The 20769-nt window shown below is 53.0% G+C and overlaps 8 protein-coding genes across 8 annotated transcripts; 6 read left to right on the forward strand and 2 right to left on the reverse strand.

Moving 5' to 3' along the window:
• Positions 1-1370: 1370 nt before the first annotated feature.
• Positions 1371-2735, forward strand: MFIFM68171_06269 (uncharacterized protein; the record flags this gene model as incomplete). The annotated part of the gene is made up of 1 exon (XM_071061689.1): positions 1371-2735. The coding sequence occupies one exon, from the start codon at positions 1371-1373 to the stop codon at positions 2733-2735; it is 1365 nt and encodes a 454-aa protein (XP_070917790.1).
• Positions 2736-3459: 724 nt separating this feature from the next.
• MFIFM68171_06270 (uncharacterized protein) lies at positions 3460-5831 on the forward strand (the record flags this gene model as incomplete). The annotated part of the gene is made up of 3 exons (XM_071061690.1): positions 3460-3568; positions 4243-4585; positions 5753-5831. The coding sequence occupies 3 exons, from the start codon at positions 3460-3462 to the stop codon at positions 5829-5831; spliced, it is 531 nt and encodes a 176-aa protein (XP_070917791.1).
• Positions 4981-5547, forward strand: MFIFM68171_06271 (uncharacterized protein; the record flags this gene model as incomplete). Its single annotated transcript, XM_071061691.1, has 2 exons — positions 4981-5282; positions 5337-5547. 2 exons carry the CDS (start codon positions 4981-4983, stop codon positions 5545-5547), a joined length of 513 nt encoding a protein of 170 aa, XP_070917792.1.
• Positions 5832-7164: 1333 nt separating the features above from the next.
• Positions 7165-7647, reverse strand: MFIFM68171_06272 (uncharacterized protein; the record flags this gene model as incomplete). The annotated part of the gene is made up of 1 exon (XM_071061692.1): positions 7165-7647. One exon carries the CDS (start codon positions 7645-7647, stop codon positions 7165-7167), a length of 483 nt encoding a protein of 160 aa, XP_070917793.1.
• Positions 7648-7798: 151 nt separating this feature from the next.
• On the forward strand, positions 7799-9326 carry MFIFM68171_06273 (uncharacterized protein; the record flags this gene model as incomplete). Its single annotated transcript, XM_071061693.1, has 2 exons — positions 7799-8029; positions 8319-9326. 2 exons carry the CDS (start codon positions 7799-7801, stop codon positions 9324-9326), a joined length of 1239 nt encoding a protein of 412 aa, XP_070917794.1.
• A 2888-nt stretch (positions 9327-12214) lies between these two features.
• MFIFM68171_06274 (Allantoate transport protein) lies at positions 12215-13949 on the reverse strand (the record flags this gene model as incomplete). The annotated part of the gene is made up of 3 exons (XM_071061694.1): positions 12215-12386; positions 12472-13678; positions 13757-13949. 3 exons carry the CDS (start codon positions 13947-13949, stop codon positions 12215-12217), a joined length of 1572 nt encoding a protein of 523 aa, XP_070917795.1.
• Positions 13950-15443: 1494 nt separating this feature from the next.
• Positions 15444-16285, forward strand: MFIFM68171_06275 (Major facilitator superfamily (MFS) profile domain-containing protein; the record flags this gene model as incomplete). Its single annotated transcript, XM_071061695.1, has 2 exons — positions 15444-16103; positions 16202-16285. 2 exons carry the CDS (start codon positions 15444-15446, stop codon positions 16283-16285), a joined length of 744 nt encoding a protein of 247 aa, XP_070917796.1.
• A 3141-nt stretch (positions 16286-19426) lies between these two features.
• Positions 19427-20654, forward strand: ZDHHC13 (Palmitoyltransferase zdhhc13; the record flags this gene model as incomplete). The annotated part of the gene is made up of 2 exons (XM_071061696.1): positions 19427-19563; positions 19856-20654. The coding sequence occupies 2 exons, from the start codon at positions 19427-19429 to the stop codon at positions 20652-20654; spliced, it is 936 nt and encodes a 311-aa protein (XP_070917797.1).
• Between the last annotated feature and the right edge of the window lie 115 nt (positions 20655-20769).

Consider the following 20769-nt stretch of genomic DNA (forward strand, 5'->3'; position numbering starts at 1 on the left):
ATTATACAAGGCGCCCAAAGGCATGGTTGATGCACTCAAGTAGAAGGTAGTACATACTAGTATCCACTCCAATGATTACTCGACTAGAATGGAATCTAAGGCTCCGCATTGTTGGTTTATCCCCTTCCCTGCGCTTAGGCAATTAATATATTAGCATCGACCAACACGATAAATATGCTACCAACACTTCGAGTCCGCCTGTCAAAATATGGGTGGCTCTATGTCTAAACCGCCGCACTTACATACCTTGGGTACTCCTACGCCGCAGAATTATAGCCCAGGCGAACAGAGTCTGAAATAGGGACAGGACGAGCTGTGACCTTGAATTAGTGAGCTAGCTAGGAGCACTTCGGGCTAATTGCTTAGAGTCTCGACTGCACATAACGAGAATATAAGAAGTTACCGCACTGGAAATCGCACTTGTAGAGCTCGGCTCTTAATCACCGAGCTCAGCAGCTCATCACGTAAGCTCGCCTGGACCATTTTCTTTTATACTGTCGTAAGATGCTCCGTTCGCGGGCTGTAGTTCATGTTTGAATTGTCCTGCCACCCGCGCCATCCTCCCCAGAGAGGCCGTGGGCTTGCTCTAACAGCCTAGTTAGAGGAGACGAATCTGGTCACTCACGATTGCCATTGTCGTCCGAGTTCCTGAGCTGCGGTGAGCTGCGGCTGATTTGGCCCGAACTCTTCCTGATGTTCTCTGAGCTCAGGTAATCCCAACACCCGGCCGCGGCACAGCCCCAGACGCATCTGAGGAAGATGCGGATGCCGCCAATGAGTAATCCGCAGGAATTCTCCCAGGCACACGCACACTACGATTCTAACGTGCACACCTTAATACACAGGCACGGTAGATCTCGAAGGATTCATCCTGCAACATCAGCGTGAGCATTCATGGGTGAAATGGAACCATACATGCATAACCGCCCTAATTCTTCGCTTCCTCGGATCAGCGAGCCGTTGGACGCGTCGCCCCGTTCTTCCCACGCTTTCAGCTCTCCTGACAGGGGCGCTTCTCGACAACGCTCAGCCGCTGCGGCAATTTGGATAATCCGGGCAAGGCGCGTTCGCCAAGATGGTGACGAGGGCCCACCCAGCCGTCGCCCCAAGTGCCGTGCAAAGTGCCGTGCAAAGTGCCGATGAAATTTCCCTTGACCGTCGTCGTTGTCGAGGAGCGCCGGTCCGAGAGGGAGGGGGGGCCGGTCTTCGGACCGTCGACGCGCGCTGCATGGTACCGGCCCTCATCTCAGGACAGTGTTCACTCCCATCCGTATAAGCACACTAGCACCACTTGCTGTATACTATCTACCCTTCCCTCCCCCTCCTCCTTTTTTTTTCTTTTTTGCTCGCTCGTACTACTACCGCCTAGCATGCCGTTCCTGTCAGATCCGCAGCCGCGTATCATCATCGCCGGCGCCGGCATTGGCGGGCTCAGCACGGCGCTCGCACTGCACGCGGCCGGCTTCAGCGACATCCACGTGTTTGAGGCGAGCGCCACGCTAACGACGCTCGGCGTGGGAATCAACCTGCAGCCGTCGGCGGTGCTGATTTTGCGTAACCTGGGGCTGCTTCCCGCGCTGCGCGACATGGCCATCGAGACACGCGAGCTCAACTTCTACTCACGCCACGGCAACCCCATCTTGTCGGAACCGCGCGGTGCCAGCGCCGGGTACGAGGTGCCACAGTTCTCGATCCACCGCGGCGAATTCCAGATGATGCTGCTCGACGCTGTCAGGGCCCGCCTGGGCGCCGACCATGTGCATCTTGACCACGCGTTTGACGCCTACGAGCAGGACGTGGCGTCTATCACAGCCAAATTCGCCCGCCGCGGGGCGCCCAATGAGACTCCCGCTATCGCGTCCATGACGGGCGCCGTGCTCGTCGCCGCCGACGGCATCAAAAGCACCGCACGGCGGCTGCTGTACCCAAAGGAGGGCCCGCCGCGCTTCTCGGGTCGCATGCTGTGGCGCGGGTGCGTCGAGCGCGACCCCTACCTGACGGGGGCGTCCATGGTGTGGGCCGGCCACGCCAACCAAAAGTTCATCGCCTACCCCATCAGCGGGCGGGCTGCGCGCCGCGGCAGGTCTCTCGTCAACTGGATCGCCGAGCTGCGCGTGCGCGATGAGAACGACCCGGATCTGACTCCGCCGCCCACTAACTGGACCAAGCGCGTGCCCAAGGAGCGCTTCGCGGGCCGCTTTGCCGAGTGGTCGTGCGGGGGGCTGCGCATGGCCGAGCTGATCGAGAGCACCGATAACGTGTTCGAGTTCCCCATGTGCGACCGCGACCCCGTCGGGCAGTGGTCCTTTGGCCGCCTCACTCTGCTCGGCGACGCGGCCCACCCCATGTACCCAATCGGCAGCAACGGCGCCACGCAGGCCATCATCGATGCCGAGACGCTGGCGGCGCTTCTGGCTGAGACGGCCAGCACCTGGCAGCAACCCGGCGTCGTCGAGCGCGCCCTCACGGCCTACCAGGACGTGCGCCTACCGGCCGCGGCCAAGATCGTCATGGCCAACCGCGCAAACGGACCGGACCATGTCTTGGAGCTCGCCCACCAGCGCGCACCGGACGGGTTTGCTAATGTCTATGATGTAATTCCGAAGGAGGAGCTGGAGAGCATCGGCGCTACGTACAAGGCCGTTGCCGGGTTTGAGAAGGAAGCGGTCAACAACAAGGCCCGTGAGACAGAGGGTTTGGCGCGGCGGTTTGAGGTATTTGAGGCGGCAAATTAATAACGGAAGAGCCTGTGGTTGGTGGAGTAGACGGACCTCCAGACAGCCGTCCTAGTGCTACACCTCGTGCCGTTGAGTACTCGATGACTAGCCTCTATAATCTCTGGGAGACTGTGATATATATCCACACTCTGGAAGGCTTCAACACCACCTTGGATAAGCTGAGGGCATACTTCTAGCAACAATCAGCTATTATTCTGCACCTTGAGTAGTCTTGGATGTCAGTTCCTAAAGCCGGGCTGGTGGATGGTAAGTCCTCCTGGACATCTAATGCCAGCTTTCGGCAGTTGTCGTCTCGGAAGTTGAAAAGCCAGAGCTGAATGCCGCCTCGGCGGCAAACAAGTAGTTATGGTTGTCCCGCTACCCCGCTAATCCACGTAGGCAGATGATTGTTGCTATACAGCAGAACTCGGATTCATTCTACTCTTTGGATTGCTGGTCGCTTGCTCCAGGCCGCGGCAGCTGCGACAGTCTGGGTGGTCGGGAACGCGCTCCTGGCTGACGCGGCGGGAAACATGGAGTCTGTAAAGCCATGGAGTACCTACGCACGCGACGCCACCCCCGACATTTGCATCCCGGGCAACCCCTCCCCTGATTTCACTATGACTCACTCGACGTACCTGTACGTTTCTGTTCTTCAAGAGTGGTAGGGTTTCCCCCGCTCCTTACCTCAATCCTCGCTCTGACCGAAACACAAGTACCCGTTCACGCACCGAATCAACAGATGGCTACGTTGACACCCGTTTTGGTGGCTCCTCCCGACAATAAAATGCCAACCAAAAAACATGCTCCGAGACATTGTCGCCACATTCTTGACGAAAGAATGGCCATCAGTAGATCCAGGAGTCTGACTACATCCTATCACACATCATTTGCCAACGACCACTATACAGTAGAGCGGCAAAGCCAACGACTGGCATTCCTACTGAACCATTGAAACTTTTCATGAATTTTCACAGGGAGACTGCGGCGGACGTGGATATCTCCCAGCATCTGATACCAAGCAAGCAGGAGGAGCCGCTCTGACACAGACAAGGCTGTACAAGGGGAGTGTGGTTGAATTGAATATATTGGTGATGGTTGATGTGTTAGAGGATGGCCGAGTCTGCCCTGTATAAGATATCTAGGGCACGGGGCAACACTCCTTATCTAATCTACAGTATCTAATCAAGAGCCTGCTCCCCTCGCCTCGGGAATCAGGTATCACACTCTTTCGCCATGAGTAGGGTCGTTCCGGCCTCGGAGCCAAAGCAAGCGGCTTCTTCGCGACACAAGACAGTACGCTCGTGAGGTCGAAGAGTTCCTGGACGCACGCAATATAGAACCGGAAGATGTTGAGAACGCTCTCATGCGAGCCGATATGGCTAGAGAAGGCCATGGTTCATGTCATAGAGAGAGCACTGGCAAAGACGGCAGTGAGGCCATTCTACGAATCTGTCGTCAACAGACTCAAGAAGTACTACAAGATGGACAAGTTAAAGGCACTCGGCAGAGAGGCCGATATCAGAGTGGATCGTCTTAGATCGACTACGACTTTGCGGAGAGGCTGAACGAGTAGTGGATACTCTGGAATCCGCGGAAGGGAAGGTCGGATGGTGTATCCATGATGTCCACTTCATGAACGTCTTGGTGAAGAATGATCCAAAAGAAGGAGAGAGCAAAATCGTCCTGATTGACTTCGAGTTCATAATGCGGAAATACCGAGCCCTCGACATCGGCGGACATTTCATGCAGAAGATGTTCAAGTGGTCCGACAACCAGAGCAAGATCGCCGATTGCCGCAAGTATACCGAGGAGGAGAAGACACACTTCCATGACGGGTATGCCAGACGGTGGAACAAAACTGACTGGTGATTGAACAAACTCTTTGAGTTTGTGGGCCAGTATGCCTAACTTGGGTTAGAAGCTGTAATGCAGATCATGCTGGTTGCACCCTGCCGAACTTATGTGAGCCGCTACTGGACCCCTGCGTCCGCGCCGCAGGGCTGCATAACGGTGCACCCAACGAGCTGTTTCTGCTTTCAGTACCGCACACGTACGATGCGGTTTGTGTGCTCCGTCCCTGTCAGCGTATCGAGGTTTTGCCAGATAGTCATGTGCCGAATACAGTGAGGTATAGAGGCGAACGCCGCCCCAAGCGAGCCTGGGCAACCTGCTACTTTGTTCACTCAACTCCCTCCGACCTCTGCGCCCAGTACACACACCACATTCCAACTTACAAACTGGTACCCTGTAACACGCCTCCATGTCGTCCAGCCCGCCGTCGGTCCCCGCGACGGTGACGGCGCTCCTCGCCCTCACCACACCCTTCGTGGCGCCGCCAAGCTGCCCCAGCTTCACCACCACCAGCGTCGACACATCCTCTATCGACGGCGTCGCCGCAGTCCTCGTCGCCGACGACCCCTCATGCCTCCCCGATGGCTGGGCCTATGTCGTCCCGAAGAGCCGCATGAATTTCAACCCCGCCGTGTGCCCCAATGGCTGGGTCTACTACAGCATCGCCGACGGCGACGAGACGGACAAGTTCACGGCCTTCTGCTGCGACAGGTGCGTCCCCTTGCTCCCCTGACCCGATGCACCCTAGCTGACAATTGCATGCAGCGGCTACGACTATCTCTCCTTTGATTATAGAGAACTCGTCCGGGGGAAGATTACTAACGGCTGCGGCCGCTGGACCTCCAGGCTGAACTCGGACTCAGGCTCAGACGCCGCCACTATCGCCGGCGCCGACGCTGCTAGCAGCACCCTCTTTGTGTACAATGCCTGGGCCATTACCTGGTCAGCCTCCGACATCCCTAACCTCACCCCCTAGCCGTCTTCCATTATAAACAGTATGCTGGTGCCGACGTGGACCCTGGCGAGGTTATCCCGGACGGAATGTACGACTGCTCCTCCCCCTTGGGTGACAATAGGAACAACTTCCTATCTGTAAGCGCCTAGTGGTTCCTAATGGTTGGCATGCCCATTATCGGTGCCCTCTTGATCGGCTCGTGTGTCTTCTTTTGCGTGAGGAACAGTAAGAAAAAGAAGAGGGCGCGTTGGGCGGCCGTTGCTAATGCTATAGCTGCTGCAGAAGGGGTGCCGGATGCGAAGTGAAAACTATGCATCAGTTATACATAAGGTACGTACATCATGACTATGAGCCCGAGGAATATTCCGATCCTTATGGCCAGGGCTTCCTGCCCGCGAGGCGAACATCGGCATACGGCTATCCCAACCCTGCCCGCAGACACCATGTGCCTCTGGGGCCGTTGCCTAGAGGTTAGATCATCCCTTAATATAGCCTTTAATACTCTGGGAATACTCTACTACCGGAAAGCGAGCCTGTCGTGCCTTGATAGGGTATAAAGCCAATACCTAGTTTTTATGTTGATGAAAAGATCTAAAGATACCTCTAATACAACTTCGTGTCCTCCGTCCTAAAATATCTCGAGCTTGCCCTTTACCTGCGAGAGAGAATACTTGTTAGTCTTGCGGTACCTATAACTAGGATGAAACGGTATAATCCTTAAGTCTACTACTGTGTATCTAAACCACACCCCATTCGGGCCACCCTATATATCTTGACTGCTACTTTAACCACCAACTTCGAACAACTACAACTTCGTCAATTCTGCATTATTTTCCTTTATACTTTGTAAGCTATATCGTCGATTGCAATGGAATATACTAAACAAGATATACAGGATATAATCGCTTTGATACATCGTTGGCTATATAGTATCTGTAGTACTATTAAGGAATTTAACGTCTTCTACGCTACCCTCTATAGTCGATTTAATAGCTAATGTACCTATTAAAAAGCCTTCGAATCCTAGTAGTTGATATTGTATATCCAAAAGTGTAACGGGCTAGGCCCGGTGTAGCGCCTCGGCGACTCTCAGCCAGCACCAAGACCCCTGATGAAGCTACCCCCCCCCGATGAAGCTATTCCCACTCGCCCTACAGCACACCCAATCTTCTAGCAACATGCCCAGACCAGCGCACCTGCGGGATTGGTCTGCTTGCGAGCTACCAAAGTCTCTCGTCTCTCCTTTTCTTCTTCAAGTTCAGTGTACCCGTAGAGTCGTCACCAGCTAGTTGCAATATACTCCTGGGACCGCTACATTACACTGAACCTCACCCCCACCCACACCCAACATACAAACACAAACCCTCGCAACAACCTTTCCCCACGCGCGCTTCGTCTTCCCCGCTGCCGCCCGCCGCCGCGCAACCTGCCATCTACCGCCGCCCCCGCACATACCAGTGGTTCGACAACTGGGCTGCTTGACGCCTACCTGCTCCGAGTGCATCTGTCGCGGCCGAGCGCGAGGCGTTGCAGGTTCCCGGGCTGCGCGAGACGGCGGCGTACTTACATGGCTTTGCTGCGCGCTGAGATCGGGATTGTTGGCGGCGATGCTTCGCGCGTTGTGTTTAGGGGTCTGAGTCAGGGGTGCGCGGCTGCCTTGGTTGCGATGCTGCTTTGGGAGGGGCCGGAGCTAGGGGGTGTGATGGGTATGTGTGGGTGGTTGCCGTTTGCGGGGAGGTTGGTGGAGGCATTGGCTGGTGCTGGTGGCGCCGGCGCTGAAAGGGGGGGGTGGATGAGCTGGAAGAGAGCCTGAGTGTTGAGGGAGATTACGACGATGATTTCTTTGATTGGGGTGTAGAGGACGAAGGAGAAAGAGCTGGTAAGAGTGAAGGTTATGGACCGGCTGCAAGGGCTGTGCAGTGGTTCAGGGAGGAGCTCGAGCTTCCTCCAGCTGACGGTGGCAAAGCAGCAGGAAGCGCGTTGCTGCACACGCCGATATTCCTCGGCCACGGAGTCGAGGATAACCGTATCAGTGTTGCCCATGGTCGCAATGCGGCTGCCTGCCTGGAAAGTCTCGAGGCTCAGACGGTTCTGTGGAGCGAATATGACGGCCTGGGTCATTGGTACTCGAGCCTAATGCTCCAGGATATAGTTGGATCCATCGAGAGAACGCCTAATCTCAAGCTAGACTAGGAGAACAATCGACCCGCAATCCCCGGCATCTGACTCTGAAACTCTCGTTATCTCCATCCTGCTTTCCCATTCCATCAATATGGTGTTCTCCGCTTCCACGTACGAGAAGTTTGTTTCCGAGAAGCCCCTTTCTCAGACTTGTCTCTTCCCTGAATACCTCGAATCCAACTATGATTTTGACGCAATCATCATCAGTTCTGGCTCTGGCGGCGGTGTTCTGGCTGACGACCTCGCTGAGAGAATCGGCAAGCGGAAGAGAATCTTGGTCCTTGAAGCTGGTTCCTTCCTGTATCCAACCCACATCTACCACGTGTGTCGCTTTCCGAACTCTGCTGTGGCGCGAAAATTCGCCTGCAAGACATTCAGGCAAGAAAGAAGTGATGACAGCATCGCCGAATATCACATCCATGAAAAGCCTCAGTTGAACTTTGGAGGACGTTCAGTCTGGTGGAGTGGATTGATCCTCCAAGTCCAGCCGTGGGAGCTGGAGTTCTTTCCTGACAAAGTTCGGCAAGATCTTGAAAGGGGAAATGGATTACTCAAACAGGCGGGTAAAATCAAGAAACGAATCCCTCTCTATGGGAACCTTTGCTGAGTAGATGGTGGAGAAGTTCAAGCAAAGTTCCCTGTCCGACGACTTCATCATCAAGCAAACCCCGAGGGCTTTGCATCAACCGTATCTGAATTCCACAGGGGCACCGAACACAGCATTCTTCACTGAGCCAACTGGCGTCTTCAACACAGCTGAGCTCCTGATACACCAAGTTGACCTTGCCTCGAAAGAAAGAAATCACGACGGCCCTGGGTGGCACCTTCTTCTCAATAAGTTCGTTGAGAACGTGGAGCAAATCAACGATGGACATGCCAAGTACCGCGTTGACACCACCGACACCATCGACGGCAAGTTCCGTTCCTTCCGAGCCAAGACGGTCGTTCTTTGTGGCGGCTCCATCGAGAGCCCCAAGTTTCTCCGGCGCTCGTCCGTCTATGGCAAGCTCCCAGGTACCATCGCACCCCTGATCGGCCGTGGTCTTACAGACCATCCGACTACCCACGAGGTTACCAGCTTCGTCAGTCACATGGACGACCTAGAGATCCCTCTCCATGCCCACGCGAAGATGATCCTTTATTCCGAAGGCAACAAGACGGACGATGGCCAAATCCGCTACCTTTTCAACGTGGAAATAAACGTCAACCATGAATACTGGCACCTTCGCGAAAACGAACCCAGCGATCCTGGTATTCATCCCGTCAAAGGCGACTCCCGCATCGATTTCAAGTTCGGCTTCGGGGACCCTGTAGACGATGGGAACACTATGATTTTATCCGCGGATAACTATGTACCAAACCTGCAGTTCAAGATCAAGGGGTTTGGGACCGGAGCTGTGCATCATGCCGGTTGCTCGTTGAGGATGCCGTTTCGGCAGAAGCATGATGGAGTATTTCAAAATAAGTCAATTGCGGATGAGGACCTGCAGGTGAGAGGATCGGATGGGCTGTACGTGTGCGATATGAGCGTGATGCCGTTTAGCTCTGCTGCGAATCCGGTGATGACGCTGGTGGCGTCGAGTTTGAGACTTTCGAAGAGATTGGCAAGGAGGGTGTAAGAGTGGGTTCTGGTTACCTGGTACTTCTCTCGCGACTTCGAATAGGAGGACAGACAAACAAAGACACGTTTTAGCGTATTTATTTGGCACCGTCTCAACTCGCGGCGGTCTTAAATCCAATGCGGACTCCGCAATTCATCAGCAAATCTGACAACCGAAAAGGCAGCTCACTTTGTCATGTGACCGTGAGAATGAGAGCTATAGCGCCTTATGTCAGAAGGACCTGAGAAATGTGGCCTATTTGCGACTAGTTGCAATAGGTTGATCAGTCAGGCTGATTGCAGGGCACACAACTCGTGGATTGCAGGCAACTTGATTACTCTCTGAGGGTATGGACTAGAACCGATCAGTATTGAAGCCCTGGTTGCTGATGCCGTGGTACCATTTCCCCACCAACTAATAAGGAGTAAAGCTCTAATCATACTCCAAGCTGTTACTTACATAGTTCCACCTTTACTATTTAAAATTAAAGAAGATTACAACAATAGCTACGTAAACAGAACTACATAAAAGGTAAAGGCGAAACTATTCATTTTCAAAAATGGGGACCTATTTTGGCCATCTTTTAAAATGGGACTAATTCTGGGCCTACTTGGCTAGAGTTAAAGCAATTCGGCAGGCTGCGCCGCAATGCTTCAACTCTAGCCGAGTAAGCCCAGAATTGGTCTCATTTTGAAAATTACCAGTCTTGACTTTCCTGTTGCATTTTCGTATTACTTAGCTGACCGCTGGAGACTCAAGTCAGCCTCTATCCTCCAAGTCTCGCGCTTACGCCTCCTACAAACACTCCTACTGTTATTCAATCCTGAATTCATCAACACACCTCGACAAAACGCTAAGGTTCAACATTGAACTGGGATCAAAGACGTCAAATTTAGCAGATGCTGTAATGGGCAAGGTAGTGTGTTGCAACTAGCTAGGCCTACTCTACGAGTACACAGAACATGAGGAGAAGGAAAGAGAAAGAGACTTCGTGGGAGAGTGCTCCCCAGTATACACAACTGCGATGGTCTGATCGGTGGAAGGTAGAGGGTTCCAGAGTCGTCGTGAGTCAGTGTTGTGGTCCGTGCGCAGGTCGGTGTTTTGGGAATGGCTTCACTGAGGCGCTGCCAGTAGGGCTACGCCCCACCGTCCCGTCGTCACGGCCGAGAGTCACCAGGCCATCACGGGGCTCAGCCCGTTACAAATACAATTCAACACAACCTGAAAAAGCCGCAGTCTAAGACCCCGGGAATGGTAGATCCCTGTTGTGCCATAGTTGTATAGGCTGCAGGTATCGGGAAAGGCTAGAGGTAGGGGAGGTGCGTCGATCTGCAATCCCATATTTGTCATAGTTAACGGTTCGCCAACCCCTCTGTATAGAACCTGGACCTCAGAACATCCCTTGGAGCTCGCTGACAAAGGAGCGAGTGCACTTCCCAGAGATCACACAACAGGGTCTTCGCGTTTAACAGACCAGGCGAACAGAGAGTGGTCATTAGTTTGTTTGATAATCTCCTCTTAAAGACGACGAAAGGCACCTGTACCTTCTCCGTAAAGTAGCGGAATGTTTGATGTGGAAGATGCTCATCAGACAGTAAGCCGTGTCTTCCTCTCGAATCGTTTGCCGAGCAGACACCCACAACATGCGTTCTGCAATACTATAGTCCTTAATATTAAGGTTACCGCCATACTTTAGAATTGACAATGGTATTTGAGTAATAGTGTCAATGAAAAGGGAGAGGGAGTTCCGGGAGCCGAACAACTGCCATCCTTTACTGTAGAACCCGACGACTGATGGGGCAATACGTTTCGGAAGGGTCCACCTGCGAAAGAACCATCGGCTGTGACGGAAAGGTTTGCTTTGCTAATGTTTTGTTTCATAGGCCATGGCTTACAATCATCCGGAACATCTTCAAGGTAGGCAAAGCAAATCTCACTTTCTAGTACTAGGTAAATATGGAATTGATGGTTTCCGAGAGCTCAGAACTGCTTGATTTGTCAAAACAGCAGGTATCGACCCATGCCCAGTCAATTTTGCGTGATATTGCCTCTTTGCGCGTGTATTCAATCTTTCTGGATCCCTTTTTTGCTCGCATTGATGGGGTACCGGCCTGGAACCCGGCGAAGTTGACCTCTTCATCACCCCATGTGTGCGAGAGGATTACATACCCCTTTGGGATCTGTGAGCCAAAGAACTCGTGGAGCTTATAAGTGTGGACGTTTATAAGACGTATGGTGCTTGTCGCAGTCTCCTCCTGGTGGGCGATGTGCTAACGGAGAAAGCATCAACCGGTGCTGGTAGGGGAGAATTGGCTACAAAGAGGAGAAGATGCGGGCTCGATGCCCAACGGACAGGCAGACACTCACGTGGAAACCGGCCTCAAACCAACCGTAACCAATTACATCAATCGCGGCGCCAGAGACACATGAGAGGAACTACCGCTCGAGTGGGGGGTCTGGTCAAATCAGCTGCCACTCAGGAAAGCCCGGAGCCATGGGCGAACTGGAAGCCACAACTGCCCATTGATGATATGATACGATATCGGGTAGTCAACCGGCGCTCGCGCGATCCACCTTGTAAATAATTAAGGACGATAATAACGAGCCACGACCCATGATATGCGATCTAGTACTTTTGTACGGAAGCTACTGATGATAATGCTGACACCCCGAAAACCTCGACGGGACTTAGAACCCTTAACAATATCCAGAAACCTCGATAAAGTTCATCGAAGCCGGCGACGACACGCCTCGATGGAGTTAAATAGCAGAGTCCTCACCCATGCAGCTGTGTAGTCTATATTGGTCGGCTCTGATCTAAGGTAGACACAGCGCTTGGTCTTGCTGACCAATATATTTTATCCTATCTGCAGTACGAGAAAACCCCCCTGTCAAACAGACCGAGTTTAGAGGACATATCTAAAGTAAGGGTTCTCCATATCCGTCAAGTCTTGAAATGCTAGCTTCGCACGCTCAGTCTCGTCAAAGCCTGAGGCCAAAAGAGCCCTCTTCTTCTGCTTATTAGCACCGACTAAGACGAGGTACAGCAATACGGCGACAACGATGCAAATGATGAAGCTGAATTTTTATCGACCTCCTCGTTAGCAAATGCAACCAACAACTAGGTAGATATGCAAGGTGTGCTGTCGCGACAGGCACGTACCATATAATCAGTCCAAGCCAGAGCTCAGGGTAATGCTCATCCCGGGATTGGGATCTGACCATCAGGGGTCCCACGATATTGCCCACGCAGTAAGCAACGAAGATCGTGGCAGACATGAAGCTCTTCTTGGTGTGTCCAGCCACGTTGGACATACCCGTCGCAATAGTAAGAGTCACGACGACCGTCCAAAAGCCTGTTATGGTGTAGCCAACGACCGGCGTCGCGGCATGAAAGGACCACTCGGACTTCCAGATCATGACACACCCCGCAATCACGGGCAGGCAGGACAGGACGACCATAATAAGACGGATATTGCTGTAGCGGGTCCCGAGATAACCGGTCACTAGCATGGCGGTAAAGCCCAGCCCGCCGAGAGGAAACTGAAGCAGGATGGCCTCGAGCGGCGTGTAATTAAAAGTAGTAACAATCAAGGGGCCGAACCCCGTGATGGCGCCGTTGATGGTGTAGGCCGCGGTGATGATAATGAAGACAAGGTATGTCTTGGGGTCCCGTAATATCGACTCCTTGATCTGCGACATCTTGATCTTGGTGCACCGGACGCCCCCTTGGTTACGGCGAAGACGCTCGACCGCCGCAAATTTCTCGTCATCGGATAAAAACCAGGCCGTGACGGGCGAGTTGGGCGTGGCGAAGCAGACGAGACCAAAGGCGATGGTCAGCACGCCGGCCAGTAGGTAGATGTACTGCCAGCTCCGTAGGCCACCACCGCTACCCCCAGGGATCCGGGAGAAGCCGTAGTTCAAACCGCCCCCGATAATGTTGAAGAGACAGGTGGCGCTGAACCAAAAGCTCTGTCGCAATGCCTGCTCCTCTTGTGTGTAGTAGGATGAAATAATACACATGAAGCTCGTAGGGACAATGCCTTCAAAAAATCCGAGGAAGAATCGCTGCACGTAGAGGCCTTGATGCGTGCTGACACCGGCGGTCGCCATGCAGATAGCCGACCATATGATCACGATGGCCCCGAGTAGGCGGCCCATGTTGAATCGCTGGAGAGCAAAGGTTAAGGGGTAGAGACCGACTAGCATACCAAAGTAGAAAATCGACGTGGCCCACGAAAGCCTCGTCGTATCGACGACAGGGGGGTTTACGGAGCGGTCAATGACAACGGTGAGCTGAAGGTCTGTTGTCATGCCGAAAAGCGCCGCAGACCCGAGGATTGCCTTATCATAGTAGCAGAGTCCGACTATCTGAGGGTTAGCTAGCTAGCCATTTGTGTATGGTGTAAGCCAGGCAGAGAAGGGGGGGGGGGAGCGGCGAATACATCCAAACATCATGACCGGCAAGAGACACAAGTCGATCTTGCGGACTGTCCTCGCGACTACGACCGGATCAAGCTCATGTTCTTGTTCGCCAACCATGGCGATGGCCTCATCCTTTTCTGACAGATCCGCCATTTCATTGCCGCGACCGCGCTCTTCGCCAATGCCTATAGTGGCCTCAATCTTGGTCGTCATGATGATGGCTCCGTGGTGCTCGTTTTCCAGGACAATGCCTTAGCATCGTTCTGTTGCACACAGGGCCGACAATCAGGAGGGCATTGCACAGATAATAACTTGTGGAGTTTAGTGTGGGTGTCTCCGGTGGATGAAACCCAATTAGGTACCGCACCCTGCACTATCACTCTCGGCTCGCATCGTCCGTTTTGCGAGCTATAGGGTCTACTGGCCAATTGGTGAGTGTGGTGGTACAAATTACAGTCATCTCTGCCGTGTAATCCTAATATCAACGATTGAGTTAGTTTCTTTTGACGTCGTCTTCCCTTCGGATTGACCCGTCTGTGTACTACCCCAAGAGAGTCCGAGAGTCAAGTAAGCAAGCACCCTGCAGAGATGTATTAGCGGCTTCTGTTGCATCTTGCAGACAGTTCCTAGTGGCTGACAGGGACTAACCATGTCTTGGATATATTTGGACGTAACCACGGGATCGCGTTCCAGTGAATCGGAAGAAAGGCCCATGTGCATCTCTATGTAGCCACATTTACCGCGTATTGTCGCTGCCGATGGCATGTTGGGTTTACCGGTCCTGTTTGAGGGCGTGGTTTTCGCCGAGGATGTGGGGCATTGCACCTGCTGACTGGAGAACATAAGATCACTGGATAACGGCCAGTAAAAGTACCGCTCAGGTGCTTGCTTGGATCTGCCGACATGAGCAACATGTGCCCTTAGGTTAGCAATCTTTCCCCAGTTCCTGTGGTCGAGCTGACACGATGAGCATCTCGGAGGGTAACAATGAAATGGTGCAGAAACACACATCTACACCCACATGCCCATCAAAACAAGGGGGAGAGCAAAGGCGGCCAAAGTGCCAGACAGACAAAATAGACAAGAACAGGCCAGGCGACACCACCACAAATTAGGTCCCTGCAGCCTAAACAAGGTCAAAACAACATGTGCAGATAGAACTCCCTCTGTTCAGAGGGAGATCACTTTGCACGCAAAAGAAGCTCGTTAATTGAGCCCGTAACAGGCGTTTAAGAGAGTGCTGAATCGATTGTCCTGTCTAAAGAGCAATGGCCAGGACGGCCCTACTCATGGTGCCAAAGAAAGATGGGCCCACGGCAAGTTCCAGCTCCCGGGCCACCATCCTAGCAACTGTGGCCCTCTGACCAGAGGGATCCTGTTCCCTGGGGACTGTTTTTCCCAACTCAATGTATACAGGTCTCCTACATTAATCTTCCCGTTAGAGGGGTCCCCTTCCTGCTGTTATGGCTGTTCCTGCGGGTCAAGTGGGATAAGAAGACAAGCCCGTGGGACAGGCTCAACCGGATTGACGTCGCTGGGAATGCCCTCCTGGTTACGGCGTCGATCTCGGTGCTCTTAGCGCTCACCTGGGCGGGGCCATATTATCCATGGTCATCATATCGCGTCATCGTCCCCCTCGTCTTAAGTGTACTTGGCCTACTCGGTTTCTGCTGGCTTGAGAGCACAACTCTCATCCGTGAACCCATCATGCTGATACGTCTATTGACAAGCCGTACTTCTGCCGTCATCTACGCAAACGCGTTCCTCGTATCAATCCTGAACTACTGGATTTTCTTCTTTCTCCCAATATATTTCCAGTCGGTGCAGTTGTTGACACCTGCTCGCTCAGGTGTCCAAATACTTCCCATCACCCTGATCGCCATTCCCGGCGCGGCCATCGGAACAGTGGTCTTGTCTAAGTGGGGGAAATACAAGCTTCTACACATAGCCGGGTTTGCGCTGTTAGCCGCAGGCATGGGGTCGCTCTCGGTCCTCGACCGATACTCGAGCACGGCAATGTGGGTTTGCCTGCAGATCCTGTCCTCTATGGGAGCCGGCATGGTGCTCGACACACTACTTCCCGCGTTCCAGGCCGGTGTGGACGAGTCCGACGCGGCTGCTGCCACAGCGAGCTGGACCTTTATCCGCAGCTTTGGCAATGTCTGGGGCGTTGCCATTCCCGCCGCCGTCTTCAACACCTACACTAACCGATTTGCTGCCACCATCGAAGACCCGACCGCGCGAGACCGTCTACAGCACGGGGACTCGTATGCCTGGGCAACCAAATCTTTCATCGAAGGGTTCGCTGAGCCGGCGCAGAGTCAGATCATTGACGTTTTTACCAGGGCGCTGAGCAACGTCTTCATTGTCTCTATCACTTTTGCCGGACTCGCCTTTTTTGCTGAGTTTTGTTGAGCGCGAAATACACCTGCGGACCGAACTCAAGAGTGCGTTTGGGCTTGAAGATCCGGAGCGGGGGGAGAAGGAGGGAGCCAAAGGCGTCATTGAAAATCGAAAGAAAACCCGATGATGTTAATAAGAGCAGTTGATGATTTAGAGTGTGAGAAAGAAGCTGGCAGCGTCTGAAGCAACTCTTCGCAGCACGGAGCCACATGGTTTATCCGGTTTATGTGAGATTTATGACGAGAGAAAATTGAGCGGGCCTGCCCTGGCGGGAACCAGAACGATGGCTTAGTCTTTGCTTGTCCTTAGCCTTTCGCTGCTACAAGAATTCCAACAAATCGATGGATTCGATCTTGTCCAATACAACCAGCCCAATTATCCGTAGTCCTATGATATACGCTAGTATCGCTACACCAGGCCCCTCCTGCTAGGCTTGCCCAGGCTCGGCCCTGATACGGAAGTGAAAGGGTTAAGATGCATTACAGAGACCAATAAGTTGTCATTATCAAAGGAGAGAGTTTCGCTGCCCTATTTTGTTAATACCGACTCTAATTGCGCTTCTGTGTGAATAGTGATGGTTATATTAGTCAAGCCCACTAAATACAAGTTGTGAAGTTTGGAAGTCTAGAAGTCCAAGGTGATAAACGACAGTCGATCACTTAGTAGAATACGTCTTTCTTGATTTGGCAATGCATGCACCGGATTAAGTTAGTTTCATGACTTGAACATAATACTGATGTTAATTAGACTTTCAGAGCCAACATCAGGGACATGGTCAGGACCCTACAGTAGAGGAGGTGCTAATTAGGACACGGGAAGACTGCTGAAGAAACAGGTCGGGGGCCAGCCTACCAGCCTGCCCGACCAAAGCCCTCCAAAGCCACTATTTGCCGATAAGGCACTACAGAAGCACCAGAACCTTACCAAAGCCCAGAGCTGGCTATTGACCTAAGTTACAGCGTGCGTGCTTGGGGTCTAGCTCCCGTACCGCGAAATTACCCGACCACACCTCTCTTCAGCCAAAAGCCTTACTCTCTAACATCATAATGTGCGTAATGCATTCAGGCCTCAGGCCCCGCCTCTAACTCTCTCCATCGATACACCAACGAGAGCGCGCGTAGTTCAGCCTGCTTTTCGCTCACAAGGAATGGCCAATGGGATCTTCCAAGAGGAATCTCGAGTCCAAGGCAGTATTATGACAAAGTTACGTCCACGTTTCCAACATGCGGCGGAGGACGAGCTTATAACGAGAGACAGCCACGAATATGCTGGTGGTGAGGCCATTGTTTCGGGGACCAGCGCTACACTCTAGACATCACTATTAGTGCGTATCTTAAGCCTGTCGATTTCCGCTCCAGCAGGTTTTCGATGAACTCCTGTCGCTGTAAAGTTTCGATCTCGTTAGGGAAAGGTATAGTAACAGCTTCGTCAAGGCTGGCCCTATCAGAGACTTTGCCACCGTTGTCGTGTTTCTCTACCTCGGTGTCGTCGGGGCGTATTTGATTTACGTCGTTGTGCTCTCGCGCCGTTGGGGCAGGAACGGCGTCCCAATTTTATTGCCTGGGTTGATGTGGCCGAGCTTTTGATCTAGCGTTGAATTCTAAACCCGGTGTTTAGTTGACCAACTCAAACCGGCTTGTGGGCAACCAGTGGTGAAATCCGCGCCGAAAAACCGGGTAGGGTGCAGTTAGCGACAGAGAGCCAACAGGAGCTATTGAAGCTCAGGAAGGCTAGGAGGTATCAATGATAAGAAATAACGAATAGACTAGGGGCATCCTGGATCGGTTTTTTACAATCAGTAAGGCGGTGAACGGAACAATGTGAAACCAAACTTAATTGGATGGACCGAGTGAGTATTTCCACGATTGATGTCACAGGAAGGGTGAAGAGGTAGCCTGTTCTAAGTATGTATTTTCACATAAATTCTAGCACCTAGAAAACCAGGAGATAGTTATCAATAACTTTCATAGGGGAGGAGTTGTTAAAGTGGTTTTAGACGCACTCGATTGGTGTAAAGGTGTCAGATCAATGAGTATCAGATGGACTTGCAACCTCTTTGTCCGACAGCAACTTGCTCTAATAAACGGGAAGTTAAAATGTACATATAATAAACTTTATGTAGATGCCGAAGCCATCGCATAAACGCCCTTAGACAGCTCTTGCTTAGACCTTGTCAAGGGTGTAAATCCCCCTCCCGCTCGAACCGGACATTGATCAAGACATTCCAACCTCGCCGTCTCGGGCTTCCTACAGCCTGGTGCTCTTCGAGCTCTAATGGGATCTCTAGGGCTATACTTATGTATTAGGTACGAAGACAGCACGGAATGAATAACCGCAACAACGAAGGGGGAGTACTAACTAGTAGCCGTATTCACAAAAAATTGGCGCCTAAGGGCACCCCACAGAACAAGCAAAGCTTGCGGGAGTGCCGCCATAAGAGCGATTATAGCAATAATGGCTTCAACTGAAAGCCCCATGGTTTTCTGTGGGATGTTTCGGGACCTCGGAGAGATGGAAGAATGGGAAATAGTGGCCTGGTTGTGCAGACTGGCAGGGAGCTGAGTGCTCAGAAGAACAACCATCACGGCAGTCGAGAAGGAAGACAAAAGACGAATCCCTAGGAGCGCAATATCTATCATATAGAAATATCGCACAGCAGGGCAGTGGGGCACATGACCAGGTGGCATAGTCCCGGGGAACGCTCTCATTTGGGCTCTGGAACTGCGGATGAAATTGAGAAATACTGTGGAGGAGGGGGCGCCGGGCGCCAACGGCCTTGATGATGACGATTGCGTGAGCAGCTAGAGTTCACCACACGCCATCCAAGAGATTGGCCCTGCCATTCCGTCAACGGCACCTCGAGGAGGCTGCTCGGTATGGGCTGCACGTGTCCGACAATGCGCTCTGCCTCTTCTTCCGGATTATTGGTCCGGAAGTCCAAACCCCTAGTCACAGTATGCATGCAGACCGCGTCTGCGCCTGCAGCCACAAACAAGCCCAGCAAAAGGCGGTGGCAGGGTGATAGGATGGAGGGCCGTCAACCGACGGGTTACCCTAACCGACGGGTTACCCTCCCCAACAGACGTGTTACCCTGGGGTTTTGGAGTGAGCCAATGGGGGCCAGTCCGGAGTTTTTGCGGCGAAATTCTCACCTTAAAGAAAACGCTCCATTTCCTTCTGCCGTTGATGCTCGCGATTCCCCTGATCTTTTCCTACCGGCACAGATTAGGCCTAGGCTGCAGTTTCTATCCCGCCCGCTACCCCAATTCATTTTTTGTAGCTTCGCAATGGATTCTTCCGAGTCCAAACGAATCGAAGAAGAATGGAGGACCCACAAGGCTACCATCCGCAACCTCTACCTTGTCCGGGAACTACCAGTTGACCGGCTTGTCAAGGAAATGTCAAATCGGGGGTTCACTGCCTCGTTAGTAGTTCAAAGCCTACAGAGGCCTGAGCAGCGGCTGACTAGGTTGTTGTAGGAAGAGTCAGATGGAGTCCAAACAAAGTCGCCATCCCGGAGCCCCTGGAGGTAATGGCGCGCATGAACAGCGGTGGGAATGTATCGCAATTCGCAGCAGCCCTCAGCGCATGCATTCTCGAGACTTATGATGGCGAGAATCTCGTCCGGGCAGACACTCTTCTCTCAGGCGCCAAGGAGGCAAAATTTGAGGGATTGTTCAAGGCTCACATCTTTCGAACGATATCGGGGCCTCTAGCAGCGGGCAACCCTGGAAATCCTTCAAGGCTCTCGTCGGATCCATCGGAGTCGATAATCTGCCTCTGCTCGATCTCAAACAAGTGCCAGATCTCACAGTGCTGTCGTTCCCTGAGAAGGGTTTCCGGAATGCGACAGAGGATGTCCTTGAAGCTACGAAGAAGAGAGAATATTCCACCGGAGACCGAGGCGGCAACAACGGCGTGATCACACCCAACGACCAAGGCGCGGTGCCCAAGACATCCTTGCGGCTGATTCATTGGCTGCTCCGGTGCGGCTTCGACCCAAACAGAGCATTCACTCTACCCAGCATGCCTAGAGAGAGCGCGACACCGTTACAGTGGGCAGTCATCTATAATGCCGGAGAGCTCGTTCGGTTGCTTCTCGACAACGGCGCACGCGCTGATGCGTGTGGTGGGAGTCTGCCACTTCCGCCAATACGCATCGCGCTGGACGATGATGCGGAAAATTGGCAAGAGTCCGAAGGTCCCGAGCGGCCTGCAGTGTCTGAGGACGTCATCGACCAGCTCCTCTTGGGCGGTACCGGGAGGGACCCGCACCAGAGAGACAGTGTCCTCCACTGCGCGATAAGACGCGGACATGTGTATGTCTTACGAGCGCTGCATGCTCAGGGTGCTGACTTTGAGTTTCGACTTCCTGGTCCTGGTGATGGCCGGGTTGTTCCTGAAACAACGGCACTCACCTCTGCGGCCGAGTTCCAAGCGAATACGGGCCCCGCAGTCAGAGTGGCGGGCAAGTCACAGCGCTGTCGCTATTCAGCTATGTGCTCGCGTGCATGAGCGCTGCTCAAAGGGACCTGGTTTGTCGCGGACTGGATGGGTTACCTGGATCGATGGCTCGGGACTCTCTTACTGGCGTGGTTCTCCTCGCAGCTCTCAAGGGCAATGACGACTT

This window comes from Madurella fahalii (genome assembly GCF_045866475.1).
Source record: "Madurella fahalii IFM 68171 DNA, scaffold_3, whole genome shotgun sequence".
Taxonomy (NCBI): Eukaryota; Fungi; Ascomycota; class Sordariomycetes; order Sordariales; genus Madurella; species Madurella fahalii.